The sequence below is a fragment of the Oncorhynchus gorbuscha genome, linkage group LG08, assembly GCF_021184085.1.
Source record: "Oncorhynchus gorbuscha isolate QuinsamMale2020 ecotype Even-year linkage group LG08, OgorEven_v1.0, whole genome shotgun sequence".
Lineage (NCBI taxonomy): Eukaryota > Metazoa > Chordata > Actinopteri > Salmoniformes > Salmonidae > Oncorhynchus > Oncorhynchus gorbuscha.
In genome coordinates, this window is record NC_060180.1 from 53,425,148 (window position 1) to 53,440,576 (window position 15,429).

Here is a 15,429-nt window from a genome sequence, read left to right on the forward strand (position 1 = left end):
TTTTACGTTTGTTTATTAAACATGGATCGCAATCTACATGCTGCATTTTGGTCCGACTCTCCTTCTCACCTAGAAAACCGTTACATCATGCTAGTCACAAGACCAGTTCCGAGAGGTTGTCCATTCAGCGCATTCATTCTAAAGGGAGGATTAACAGGGATTAGTTTGACCCTTAACTGTTGTGCCAATTGTTCGTCAATGAAATGTCCTGCAGCCCCCGAGTCCACTAGTCCCTCCACAAACTGAGTGAACTCATTAACAGAAAGAAGTGCTGGGATCCCAAACTGCCTTTTGGTAATGTTCAAAAATATAGAGGTGCTTACCCAGGCGGAAGTGGAGGGGTTGTGGTTAGTCTCTCCACAATATAGGCACAGGTTTTCACGTAACCTCCGGTGTCTCTCGGCAGGCGTGAGGGGAGCGCGGCCGAGTTGCATGGGTTCGGGGCTATTGGACCGTGGTGGATGAGAGAAGGGCGTGGAAGACTCGCAGGCCATGGCCGACTGTATAGGTCTGCGGTCGCCAATGGATATGGACATCCGGTCTGAATACTTATGTAAATAAGGTATTTCTGTTTTTTTATTTTTAATAGATTTACAAACATTTCTAAAAACCTGTTTTTGCTTTGTCATTATGGTGTATTGTGTGTAGATTGACGAGGAAAACATTTATTTAATCCATTTTAGAATAAAGCTGTAACACAAAAAAATCTAGAAAAAGTGAAGGGGTGTGAATACTTTCTGAAAGCACTGTAGGTGTCGGGAGAGGGTGCATGTTCTGATAGGGAGGCAACTGATGAAAAACCAATTACACTCTGTATGGCAAGGCTTGTTTAATGTTTTATATTAAGACAAAATCACATTACATATGCAATCTCAGGCCTGACATACAATACTGAACTAAAATAACACAAAATTAAGTTGTAAAATCTTTCATTTTGGGGAACATGATCTCAAGCCACTGTAAAAGACTTTCAACAATGTATGTTTTTCACACAGAATATCAAAAAGAAAACTGCCATATAATTATAATTGCAATGAAATAAATGTAAATATATTATAAAAAATACTTTTGCACGTCATCCCTCAGATAAGAAATGTACAAAATATTTCCAAAGAATTAATGTAAAATAAATTGCACTGCAATGTGGTACTGTTTTTAGTTTTAATTGTCATGCTGCTAATGAAAAGAAAAACAATAATGGAATTTGAAATCCGATGCCAATCATTCATTTGACAAAAGTGGTAAACCAACATAACAAAAAAAATCTCCATAATATCAATATGCTATATTATGCTTTATTATATCCTATGCTATAATATTATATATTACATTGTGAACTGTGACGTGTTAGATATTCTAATGAAATGTAAGATCATGCTTTCTCATAAAGTGTTGCTCTACAGTAAATGGATGTCCTCTGATCATTTTGGTTTATAGAATATTAAAGTATATTGTGTTTCAGTTGCAACTTGACTATTAGCACACACAGTGATGAACAACCAATGTTTTGCTCCTCTTAATAACAATAAACCAAAATGTACCATTGTGAGATGTAGACAGGGATTTACATGTTGATTGATTCAAAACAATAGCCTACATGACAAAATAGCAACACAAAAAATGTGAAGAAATTACCTAATAATAACAGCTTTGCTTATGTGTTCAGTGGTGCAATTTAAGGGATTTCATCATCCAATTCAGATTGCTGTGGGCATGTGGGATACATTCTGTTTGCAGATGCTGTTACAGCCTTCAACAGTAACAGCTAATCATTTTATGTTCATTTCAGAGGTTTTCACGACAGTCTCTCATGCTGTCTACATTCCCCTTAGCTCTCCTAATCCTCCAGTTCTTCTCTTCAGCACACACTGTGTTGTCTGTGTAATGCTACTCTGAATTAATCACAGCAATTCCCAAACCACATGATGTGAATATGAGAATCTTAACATGGGGAAAGGCTGACATAATCTTGTTGGCACTTGTAACATAAAAACATTTCATATTGTGGGTTATTCTGACTTACTGGGTGACTTACTGGGTGAAAATGGTTATCTTATGAATAAGGAAATAAAATGGTTAGACATAAAACATACAGCCCCACTGTACTCAAATAAACAAATCAAATAACACCCATAGAACACAGGAGGTTGGTGGCACCTTAATAATTGGGGAGGACAGGCTCCTGGTAATGGCTCGAGCGGAATAATTGGAATTGTATCAAATACATGTGTTGCCTCATGCAGCCTCCTGTGCTACAGAACTATACACATTGATACCAACAAAGGCATAGAAGTTCAGGCATTAGTTAAGCGTGTGTATAGTGTATCACTGCCCATGGAGCTGAAGTTAAGCCACGTTCTGTCCTTTTCCTTTTAGCATATAGCCACCATCATAAATACATCCCTATTGGCCATACAGTATTTATTTTGTTCAATATTCAGGGTACAGTCAGTGTACCCAGAAGGAAATAGTCCAAAAATGAAAGCAGAGTGGCTGAATCTTGAAGGCACATTGGATATTGTCATTACTATAAGTAATATGCTGCTTGTTTGTACAATAAACCTTTTCATGACAATATCATAGCACTTCCCTCTCAAAAGTCACAATGTTGCCAAATGTGAACCTGTCATATCATGCCAATTTTTTTTTTTACAAGAAGAGCCATCATCATATGTATCAAGACCGGGGAAACAGATTAAGCATGCTGAATAATTTGGCCCCCCAAAAAAATTATCTGCAAGATAAAAGACACATTTGTGAGGAAATACCAGTGCTACTGTGTGGAATGGTGCAATGAAGGGATGCCATAGTTGTGTAGCATGCCATTGTATTCTACACATAATAAGGACTGCAGTGCAATCAAACCAATACATTACAATGCAATACAATCAAATGTCAGTGACATAAACCTTAATGTGTTTTTCAATCTGTGCAGGGAGAGCATTTTGTCTCTAAGCAACTCACTTGGTACTCATTTGGCAGCAAAGGAACTAGAAGTGTACATTATGTGCTTGACCCATTAAATGCAGGCATAAACATCTCTACAATCAAAGCTAAAAACATTAAGACATCAACAGTAATGAAAAAAATAAATATAAAAAGTGATATTGTTTTTTAAATTTTTAATTCTCAGTCCAGGTGATGCTGTAGTTGTAATAATGGCTCTATGTGAATGACTGATATCATGTTGCCAAAACTCCTCCAACTCCTCACTCAATGTAAATACATTATAGACAAGCCAGCCAATGCACACATCTAGTCCATGGGGAAATCTTCCTATGCCCCATTTACACATTATTCATTCATCATCCTCATCATCATCCTCATCAAAGAAAGCCTTGTCCTCACACAGCGAAGTGTGAAGAGCAATGGGCACACCACTGACCAGTACCAAAATGTGAATGTCTGATTAAATGAACCATTCCTTCTTGCTCTCATCAATGGTTTCTGTAAAGGCTGGGTCATTGACAATGATGGCTGCATCGGCACAATCCGCAGACTCCGCCCCTTTGGCCTCATTGGTGTGGTAGGAGCCCTTGTGACGGAACATATGGCGAATCAGGAACACCAGGGTGCAGAGGATGGTAAAGATGACCACAGCAATGATACCTACAAGTATAAAGGACATTATGAGGTACATGACAATGTGTTATTTTGAAAAATCGATTACTGGATTTGGCCCTTTTCTATTTATTTTCCTTTTTTATATATTGAATACTGCATTGTTGAGGAAGAGCGTGCAAGTAAGCATTTCACTGTACTGTTTGCACCTGCTGTATCCTGTGCACGTGAGAAATACACTTTGATAAGGGCTGTAAGTAACCTCAAAAACCCTGTATAGTAGGTGAGTTGATTACTGCCCCTATTCACCTCCGATAATTGCAGCGTTCCGATCAACTCCATCCCGGCTAACTCTTTCCTCGTTGAATGGGAATACAGCACCAGCTGAAAAAGGAAAAAAAACGGATCAACCACAAAATAACCAAACAATGCTAAAAAAAATGTAAATGCTATGACACATTTTTTACAGAGACAGAATATGTCAATTGTAAACTGGCACACTTTGACATCCGATTATTTAAAAAAACAGGACAAGCCATAAATATAGCATGCAGTATATGCACAGTGTGAGTCATGGGGGGAAGTAGGCGTGGGCTGAGTTAAGAGGGGCTGTCTGCTCTTTTCATCTGACATCTCTGTGGGCACTCTAGTCCATTTGAGTGGATTCTGCAGAATATGTGCAAATCTCTCATCACATATCACCGCCCCCAAAATACACACACACACACACACACACACACACACACACACACACACACACACACACACACACACACACACACACACACACACACACACACACACACACACACACACACACACACACACACACACACACACACACACACACACACACACACACACACACACACACACAGTGGAGCAGGGATCACAGATACCTCTTACAGGGAGCTGATCTGTTTGCCTTTGGAGCACTATGCAAGGCTCAGATCAAATGATACAAAGATTATTCCTCTTATTTTCATGTTTTTCATCCAAAGCTCTCTTAGTAAAAGTCAGAATATCAATAGTGTAACAATCTATAACTAGTCCCATTAGGCCTAGCTGTGGGACAATTGAAATTGTTTATATTAATCCTTACTAAAGCAGTACCACTAAAAAGATTCATCTGATTTATTGAAACCTCATATGCCTCCATAGGTTAAACATACAAATAGTCACTTAGAGTGCCTGAGGGATAACATTTCATACAGAGCAGAGCAGGCATGAGATAGATATTGTGTTCCCAGTAATGGAGAGATTAAGAGAAGAGGGTGAGTGGCTGGGCAGCAATAGATCTCATGTGTCCGGAAAGCTCATTCCTTTGTGTCCAGAGAACACACCCAGGATCAATACACTGACCCAGTGATAACCATCCTGTAGACCTATCCACAGGAGCTAAACAGCACAGCACATGGGTTTAAATGGTTCAATAGCTGAAGAAGAAAAGTACCACTATTAAATATCATGCCTTGAAGTTTTAATTAAATGTCAAATCTCTTTGGAGGACTGAGTGGACTGCTGGTGCTGCTAGTTGACCACCGACAATATATCTACTGTAAAGGACTACTTTTAAAATGCAGTATTCAAGATGATGGTATCGAGATGTAAATAAACACGACAATTCAATAGAATAGAATAAAATCCCATGATAGGAATAAATGGTTCCATTGGTGGGACAATTAAAGGGGATAGATAGAAACACAGTGATTTACTGTACCTGAGTCCAGGTGCCAGGGGTCATTGGCAGCAGCCATGGGTGAGATGGTGAGAGGAGACGCCCCGCAGTTGGACTCCACTAGAATGCCCTGGGTGGTCACTGGGGCGACGATGCCAGACCTCAGTGCTGCCTTCAGAGGGGCGATGTTGTTGAACTGAACTCTGGACAGACAGCCAACGAACCCTGGGGTGTTGTACTTCTCTATGAGGACTGGGTCAATCTGGCCAGTTTCTGATTAAAACAAAGAAAAAAGAAAAACCATCACAGTACTTCTAGATTAGATAGGAGTTCTTCTTGGAGCTGCTGACTGATGCTGCCTGACCACTTAATACTAGTCTACCACCACGATGCACTACTACTCAGCACAACAGCGTAAGCCTCCCCAGTTTGATTTATGTTCACTTGAACCTAGTGTCTGGTTGGTGATACTGTATTCCATGTCCCTAGCTTCCACCAGTCAGGCAACTACTGCAGAGACTCCTACTGCAGATATGTTATACTCCAGGGAAAACAGAGTATCCAATTCTTTTGCAATATTTTATTCTCCAAGGCAGATAAAGAAGAGTAATTTCACGGTTACATGTAAGAAGGATGTTTCATATGCCCCCAAGTTGAAAAGACAAACACATCCTGTTTGGAACATTAGCCAATGCATTATCTCTACTTTTCAGAAAACACATTGCAATATCTACAGAAAAAAGTATTCACCATCTTAGGCTACAGTGACAAGAATTGTTAAAAACAACATAGGCCTACCTTGCATGAAAAGGAAATGACAAAAAATAGAAATATATCTGAAACAAAGAGTTGCAACAACAACACAAGGTCAAGGTTTACCATAAGGGTCCCCAACACCTACAGATTTACAGTTTAGTTACAGGTAGGTTGTTATTGAAAACACTATGCCACCTCAAGTTTGTCAAATACAGAAGAGTATTACCTGGTTGCCCTGTTGTCCTCCCTGAATGAAGTGGCGCTAACTCTGAGTCTGCCCCCACGGCGCAGCCCCTCTATCCAGAGGAAAAGTCCTTGTCTTATACAGTGCTACCACTGCCCACTGTATGCCTGTCTATGAGACATGCTTGTCTGTCTACCTGTATGTTCGTCTGTCTGCCAGGAACATTTAATTCTGTATCTGCCCTACTGCCTTTCTGCCTGCTAGTAGTCTGTTTATCTTCTTGCCAATATGTCTATCAATCTCTCTGTCTGTCTTCCTGTGTGGATTACCTGTCTGTATGCCAACCTGTCTGTGTATCTGCCAGGGTGTCTATGTGCCTGAAGCCTTGGTTAGCCAGCGAGCTCTGAATGTGAATGCACCCTAAATGGTTCAGCCCAGCTCCTTTCCCTTCCTTCTCTTCTCTTCCTTACAGCCAGACCAGGCAGGGAAAACATGATGATGTCATGGATCAGTGAGCTAATACATTCACAAACGGAACGAGGCTCGGAGAAAACCTGGATGTGAGTAAAGGATTACAGGATGGGGATCAGGACCGGGCTTTTGTGCTCCCTCCCTCCCTCAGGATGATGTCAGAGATTGTTGTTAATTTATTAATCGAGTGCAGCAGCAAAGCACTCTGGGAAGTTGTAAGGCTTTACCAGCCAGGCACAATGGGGCATTCTACTGTTCTCAGAATAGGATCAGTGTACTGGTGTCTGACTCCTGCTAACACGGTGCTGCTCCCTCCCTTAGCATAAATCAAACACGCCATGCCATGCGCACATCATTTTATTCTGTTTTCTATTCTACCTTCCTCTATACTGATGAGCTGTGTGCTGCAGTGGTGTGGTTCTTGATGGCCCTATAATCCACACTTTTTTACCCTGAGTTTATCTGAGTGGTGTGGGTGTACTATAGTAGGTGTACTATATCAGTTAGCAGTGGCGATTTTAGCCTGTAAATCTTGGTGGAGCACACTCCATTTTTTTTAGATGCATGACAGCAAAGCCACTACACAACGCTAAACAATACATGAATTGCACTATAACAATGACAAATGGTGCCCACAAACTGTTAGGGCCTACATAAAGCTGTCCCTATACCTGGCTATCAGTGGAGCCTTATTTGGCAGCGGAACAGTTAACTCAGCCTCATTTACTGCCTTTTTATATGGCTGACTTGCTTAAACATGTGGTTTCTACTGACAATTGAGATGTACAAACTATGGCATAAGGGAACGATGAGCGGATAAGAGGAAATCCGTCATTTCGATTAAGATATTAATGAGCGAGCTAAGACAGACGATATGACTATTCAGCACTTTTGAAATGTACAACGACATAATTCAGAACAGTGAGACGTTCTTACAGTATTCTCCCTGTACACCAGATCAGAAAGGTAGGATAAATAAAGGGGGCATGTAAGTAGGCAATGAAAGCTCTTACAATATTTGATGATGACATTTCTCTAAAACAGGCCATAGGCTACATGTGTACCTCCAAGTCAGAACAGTTGGCTAAGGTATTATGGGGAAAGGGACCAAATTATTAGGGTGAGGTTACTAACAGCTTACTACACAAAATAGGGTTAGTATTACTTTGTTAGCTACATATCTCCCTGGCATATTACCTAATTTATGCAGAAGCATACAATACATTTTTGGCCTCTCCGTTGTTGTGCTGTGCTCACTTCAACAGGAGTCCTTCTTGTGAGCAAAATGTGTTATGAAACTTCTCTTGATTTCTGGTGCTTTCAAGACAACTGGGAACTGAAAGAAAAATGGTTGAATCATGACGTCCGTGATTTTCAGGTCGGAGCTCTCAAAAGAGTCCTAATTTCCAGACTTGGAATTTTTTGTTGGATGACCGTTCAAAGCCGTTCAATTTTCCCAGTTGGAGCTCGTTTTATTCAAAGTTCCAAGATTTCACAGTTCGGAGTTTCCAGTTGTTTTGAATGCGGCAGAAGTCATGTTGGATTGTCAGCATGGCCAATTAATTCCCATGGTGTTAGATGGGAATGTTTATCCTTTTAAGCTTGGAAAAGAGACCCTTAAACCCAGACTTGGACCACACACCCTCTCCACCGAATAGCAGGCAGGGGAAGAAAAATAGTGATTGCTTTGCAACGCTTGCAGCTAGCAACTGATTCCTTCCAAACCACTCATTGTTGAATTTGCGATCTCCAACTTGTTGTGTAATGTTTATGTCCAATGGCCAATGATCACAGATACGTTTTATCTATCATTTCTCTTCATATGACAAAGACTGAAAATTGTTTGCCAGTAGATTGGCGACATAATTCATGAAGATGACTGCTTGTCTGGCTTGCTAGCTAGGATTTTGAAAGTATGTTGTTGACATGATCAGTCCAATCAAAGCTACGGTAGATATAACGTAATTTGACATAATTTTATCTGTGGCCAATAACCTTGAGCCTTCTTGAATGGGCACTTCTAATGTAAATCTATGGAAGCACCCAAGGGGGGCTTGAATGTAGTGTCCCCATGAGTGACAGAACACTGAGCCAATCCCGGCAGAACTAGAGAAGATTACCAACCCCTACGCTCTATATTTTCCGCTGGCTGCCCTTCCACCACAGAAAACACTGAGCTAGGCTGAAACACCTGCATTTTGGAGCTGCCTTACTCAAGATAGCAAAAAAGAGACAATGTTCTTATGCAGCTAAATCTTTTTTTTTTTACATTGTTTTTAAACTGATATGTGACACGTATTTATGCCAAAATAACATGCAAAACAGGCACTGCCCCACTTGCCCTGAATGATGGGTCGCCACTGTCAGTCAGACAAAGACAAAGGAAAGGCCTAGACAAGGCCTATTGTAACATTGCTCAATATGGGCACTCAGATGGATGTACATGTCTTTGTATCAACAAAGCAAGATTTTTCTGTCAAGGCAACATCACCATTACCAGATATATTGATGCCCTCTTTCCATATATTAATACACCTGGACTAAACAAGATCAATCACTCAGTCATGGATGGGCAACAAAAAATCTGGTTTAGTGTTTTTTCAGAAACACACAGAACCAGAGTCCTGATTTAATCACTCTTCGACAAATTCAAAGAGATCAATGCAAGTAACTCTGACTTCCGTGTAAATAATACATTGATTCCACGCATGATACACAGCATTCCTTATATTTACACTCCAGTAGGAATACATGGATTATATCTACACTTACCAAAGACTTTGCCCAGGAATATAGTTTTAACCAGGTTGAACTTGGTGTCAGAGCCAGCAGGCAGAGTGTAGCTGACTGGGGGGTAATGGTCCAACTGGAAAAGAACATCACGATATGGTCATCAATCATGTTATATTACAGTCAGTTATAAACCCAACAGCCGGCTTTTTTATTTTTGTTAATTACTACCACCTAGTGGTGTATTTTAAACAGCATATGCCTGGAAATCCAAACTGATGCCAGTGTATCATGCATTATCAAAATCCGATAAACAAACAGAAATAACCTGTGCTAAAAAGCATAATGCACTATAAACCACTTCCACAGGAAAGATGGGTCTAGTGTGTTGCAAAAAGCCTAATGCAGTCTGAGAGGACACAGAACAAATATGTATTTTGGATTTAATGGTATCAGCAAATCCCTCTCACCGAGAAGGGTGTCCTCCCTTCCTGATGGCAGAGCACTAGTGTTCTACCTTTGAACTGCTTTATGAAAAGTGCTATATCTATAGTCTGTGTATCTATCAAACTGAATCAAGGCTGTAACATAACAAAATGTGGAAAAAGTCAAGGGGTCTGAATACTTTCCGAATGCACTGTAGGAGAGGTGCAAGCCAGCAGATGAGGAAATTTGGCCAGGATGGAATAAATTACATAAGAAAACCTCAAAAAGAGCAAATGTAAAGTAGCGGTGAAAAAAGCACTACACTCTTTGAAAAATACTTGCTATTTAAAACCTAAAAGGGTACTTTGGCTAGCCCCATAGGATAACCCTTTGAATAACCCCCTTTGGTGTCATGTTCTGACCATAGTTCTTTTGTGTTTTCTTTGTTTTAGTGTTGGTCAGGACGTGAGCTGAGTGGGCATTCTATGTTGTGTGTCTAGTTTTCCCGTTTCTATGTTTGGCCTGATATGGTTCTCAATCAGAGGCAGGTGTTAGTCATTGTCTCTGATTGGGAACCATATTTAGGTTGGGTTTTTATGGGTGGTTGTCTTCTGTCTTCGTGAGTCTGCACCAGACAGAACTGTTTTTTTTCCTTCACATTTGTTGTTTTGTATTTTGTAGTGTTCACGTTTATCGTCTTTATTAAACATGATGAACACTAACCACACTGCGCTTTGGTACTCTCCTTCGTCCACAGAAGAAAGCCGTTACATTTGGTTCCAAGTAGAACCCTTTTGGGATCCGTGTTGGACCCTTAGCACCCCCACGGGTACGCCAAATAAAAATCTGATTCATATTTTTAAAAGTCTAATTTAGTCTAATTGAGTGGTCTCTCACTGAGAGTGGTCCCAACCTGGGACTCAAGTGGAGCATTAGAGTCCTACCTTTCAACTGCTTGATGATTTTTTTTTAAGCTAAAACTACATCATTGTTAAGATTTTTACCTGCAGCCTAAAGTAGTCAGAGGGAAAATACATTTCAGGACATTGGCAAATCCCACTGTGTGATAGATCACCCTTTGTGGTAGTGGAATACTAGGGTCATCCTGGAGCTGCAGCTGAAAAGTGCTCCATAGATAGATAAAGCAACGTCCTCATTATTATCACCTGCAGCCGTATGTTCCTCTCCTGCCTGGAGATGTTGATGTGGTGGGGCTGCCCGTTGGCCATGTTGCGCTGGTCCAGGTCGATGGTGAACGGCTCCCTCAGGCCTCCCAGGCTGTAGCGGATCTGAAGTGTTCCTGACAGAGGGAGATGGAATGCCCAGTCAGTCCCAATGTGTCTTAATCATATTCTTATAGTTGTCCACCCATTATCTCACAGGCTTTGAAACATGGTTAGAGTGTCAAACTCAAGTGGCAATTGTATTTTAAATTAAGCTCTACATTGCTAAAATACTAAATTGACCATCACTCTCTCTTTCTGCTGTTTCAGTTATTCATGCATCTGCCTAGAACCATGCCCAACCTGTGTGTTGCACTATTTAATTAGCTATTGAGCTAATTCCCTGTACATTCTGTGGTTCTTTGCTGGCTAAAGCATTAACTTCACCTTCCAAGCCTTTCAAACCCTTTAAACGGATGGCCAGTATTGCTCTCACATTCTCTCAAGCATTTTAAACCCTTTGAGCAGTTGCCCTCTCACCATTGTGTCTGAGCACCACAGCCAGGTAGTCCTGGGTCCTGGAGCTGATGTAGACCAGGATGCTGGGGGTGTTGGAGGTGCTGAAGCTGAACACCAGCTCCTCCTGTGTAAGGTTGCCCTCCGTGGGCAGCAGGGGAGACAGGCTCTTCACATCCCTGATGGCTGGAAGGCCCCCCTCGGGAAGGAAGTCGTAACGAACGAGTGTTCCACTCTCGAAGTAGCCACCCACGTCTAATACACACATTAGACACAAGGCAGCAATGCAAAATATCAGCAGACGTTTGAGAAATTGACAAGCGAATTGATATTAGCCTCCCAAAAGTAAAGGGTAAAGTTAGAGTTGTAACATTGTGAAGTTGAAATAAAACGAAAACATTTAGAGTTACCATTCTCTCACATGGCTGTGACTATATTTTACCTTCAGTGCAGAATGGCCCGTCATACGCCGTCAAGGTGCAGTCGCATGAGTAACCGTTGTATTTCTCCATGCACTGGCCACCGTTTCTGCAGTGCTGCCCATAGCTGGTGCAGTGGCCAGAGCAGCCAGGCTTCACCCCCGGGGTGACCTTCGCCCTCTCCTCTAGGTCAAGGGTCACACCGTTCATCTTCAGGGCACGGATACATCCTAGAAAGCCCCTCTGGCCACCCGATGCACCTGAAGGATAACGTTTATGACAAAAAGTCTCATTAGACATTTTGGTTTACAACAACTTTGATACCAAGTACACTTCTGATAAAAAAATTGTAAACTCAAGTTTTTTAAAACTTGTTAGTTGTTGACTTGACATCCTAATAGCTTTTGACATTGTTTCTGTGTGTAAACTGTGTGGGCCTGTATAAGTCGGGTCCAAACACCATGAGCTGAGCACCAGTTGTCTTACAAACATAGACATATAAACCTGATCATCATTACCCTATGTGGTGGGAGGCAGGAAGGAAGGATGTCTTACCGACATAGAGTTGGCTGTAAAGCTCCAGGCGAGTGTGACCCTGTGGGGGTGCAGGGCGAACCTCCTTGAACTGCCCATCCAGCTGCAGCACAGCCTCCTTCACGTTGCGCTCAGCCACCACCCTGTGCCACTGGTCATCATTAAGAGGAGTGGATGACCTCACACTCAGCTCCACCAGACCGTTGCCCACATCAAAGGAAAAGGACACCACCGTGGCAGCTGGGCAGGAGAGGACAGAGCGGAAGGCATCAGAAACGGTTTTGGGTGAGTCTGATAAACAGGCTTTAGATCTTCAGAAGTGGAAAGGTTTAGTCTCTGCCTTATGAGCCAGTGGGGACAAAGGGGATACGTACGCTTTGGGTGAGAAACAGCTGAATTATGAGGTGGAAATCTGTCAAGGAGGTCGTTTATGAAGCAAAGATTAAGCTGGGGCCTATGAGAGACCTTGGTCTGTTTGGGAGTGGTTAAAAACTTAACAAGCATTTTTAGGGAAACTGAACTTCCACTTCAAGGTTATTATAGTTTTGTGTTTTTATATTCGTTTTTATTTCTATTAGTTTTAAGATTTGTATTTGATTTTCAGTTTAGTTTCAGTAAGTTTTCAGATCTACTTGCTAGGTTTTATTTAGTTTAAGTTTTAGAAAAATTAATATTTCATGTTTATATTACCAATATGGAAAAAAACTATATTTCAATATATTTAATGTCACGTAAAATATATTACAAATACATATAGATACATTTGCATGTAATGCCTGACAATACTCCAGAAATGCATTGCTATGACATCTAGTCTACACAGGGTGGCCAAAGTGGTTCCTAATTTGACTTATTTTTTAAATTTTTGACCCCTTTTCCGTGATATCCAATTGGCAGTTACAGTCTTATCCCATCGCTGCAACTCCCCTACGGACTCAGGAGAGGCAAAGGTCAAGAGCCATGTGTCGTCCGAAACACGAAGCCAGCCACCCCAATGTTTCAGAGGACACACCATCCAGTTGGCACCCAGAATCAGCTTGCAGGCACATGGCCCACCACAAAACCATGTATTTCTGTTCTTGTTCCCAAGAAAGCTAAGGTAACTGAACTAAATGACTATCGCCCGTGGCACTCACTTCAGTCATCATGAAGTGCTTTGAGAGACTAGTCAAGGATCATATCACCTCCACCTTACCTGATACCCTAGATCACACCAATCGGTCCACATATGATGCAATCGCCATCACACTGCACACTGACCTATCCCATCTGGGCAATAGAAATACCTATATAAGAATGCTGTTCATTGACTACAGCTCAGCATTCAACACCATAGTACCCTCTCCGAACTCATCATTAACCTTGAGATCCTGGGTCTCGACCCCACCCTGTGCAACTGGGTCCTGGACTTCCTGACGGGCCGCCCCAGGTGGTGAAGGTAGGAAACAACATCTCCACTCCGCTGATTCTCAACATTGGGGCCTCACAAGGGTGCGTGCTCAGCCCCCTCCTGCACTCCCTGTTCACCCATGACTGCGTGGCCATGCATGCCTCCAACTCAATCATCAAATTTGCAGACGACACTACAGTGGTAGGTTTGATTACCAACAATGACGAGAGAGCCTACAGGGAGGAGGTGAGGGCCCTCGGAGTGTGGTGTCAGGAAAATAACCTCTCACTCAATGTCAGCAAAACAAATGAGATGATCATGGACTTCAAGAAACAGCAAAGGGAGCACCCCCTTATCCACATTGACGGGACAGCAGTGGAGAAGCTGGAAAGATTTAAGTTCCTCTGTGTTCATATCACAGACAAACTGAAATGGTCCACGCACACAGACAGTGTGGTGAAGAAGGCGCAACAGTGCCTCATCAACCACAGGAGGGTGAAAAAATGTGGCTTGTCACCAAAAACACTCACTAGCTTTTACAGGTGCACAATTGAGAGCATCCTGTCGGGCTGTATCATCGCCTGGTACGGCAACTGCACCGCCCACAACCGCAGAGCTCTCCAGAGGGTGGTGCGATCTACACAACGCATCACCGGGGGCAAACTACCTGCCCTCCAGGACACCTACAACACCCGATGTCACAGGCAGGCAAAAAAAGAGGACAATAACCACCCGAGCCACTACCTTTTCACCCCGCTTCGATCCAGAAGGCGAGGTCAGTACAGACGCATCAAAGCTGGGACAGAGATTGAAAAACAGCTTTTATCTCAAGGCCATCAGATTTTTCAACAGCCACCACTTGCACAGAAAGGTGGCAGGCTACCTACAGACCTGATATGATTGACCACTTTAATAAATGGAACACTTGTCACTTTAATAATGCCTCTTTAAGAATGTTTACATATCTCGCATTACTCATTTCATACAGCTGAAGTCAGAAGTTTACATACACCTTAGCCAAATACATTTAAACTCAGTTTTTCACAATTCCTGACATTTAATCCTTGTAGAAATTCCCTGTCTTAGGTCAGTTAGGATCACCACTTTATTTTAAGAATGTGAAATGTTGTCATGTTTTGTCTTATATTGTCTTGTCATTTTGCTTTCCCTTCTGTTCGTTTTCCCCCTGCTGGTCTTATTAGGTTCGTTCCCTTTTTTCTCTCTCACTCCCTCTCTCTCTTCTCTCTATCGTTCCGTCCCTGCTCCCAGCTGTTCCTATTCCCCTACTCAATCATCTAATCTTTTCACACCTGTTCCGTATCTTGCCCTCTGATTAGAGTCCCTATTTCTCCCCTTGTCTTCCGTTTCTGTCCTGTTGGATCCTTGTATATTGTTCGCCGTGCTGTGTCTTTGTCTCGCCCTGTCGTGTCTTGTTTCCCTCAGATGCTGCGTGTGAGCAGGTGTCTGAGTCTGCTACGGTCGGTGCCTTCCCGAGGCAACCTACAGTTTATGGTCGAGTCTCCAGTCTGTCCTCGTCACTACGAGTGGAATTAGTTTTTTATGTTTTGTTTTCTGCTCTGATTTGTCTAGGAGTATTGCCT

At 42.0% G+C, this 15,429-nt stretch overlaps 1 protein-coding gene across 1 annotated transcript in view; it reads right to left on the reverse strand.

The window, feature by feature from the left end:
* Nucleotides 1–814: 814 nt before the first annotated feature.
* Nucleotides 815–15,429, reverse strand: part of LOC124041818 (contactin-associated protein-like 2) — a 73,353-nt gene continuing 58,738 nt past the window's right edge. The window contains exons 18-25 of the mRNA XM_046359869.1: nucleotides 12,460–12,678; nucleotides 11,928–12,164; nucleotides 11,510–11,740; nucleotides 10,973–11,106; nucleotides 9,423–9,516; nucleotides 5,282–5,512; nucleotides 3,871–3,945; nucleotides 815–3,609 (exon numbers count right to left, since the gene is read on the reverse strand). Coding sequence (XP_046215825.1) covers nucleotides 3,410–3,609; nucleotides 3,871–3,945; nucleotides 5,282–5,512; nucleotides 9,423–9,516; nucleotides 10,973–11,106; nucleotides 11,510–11,740; nucleotides 11,928–12,164; nucleotides 12,460–12,678 — 1,421 coding nt within the window. The 3' untranslated portion in view covers nucleotides 815–3,409. The remainder of the gene's footprint in view (nucleotides 3,610–3,870; nucleotides 3,946–5,281; nucleotides 5,513–9,422; nucleotides 9,517–10,972; nucleotides 11,107–11,509; nucleotides 11,741–11,927; nucleotides 12,165–12,459; nucleotides 12,679–15,429) is intronic.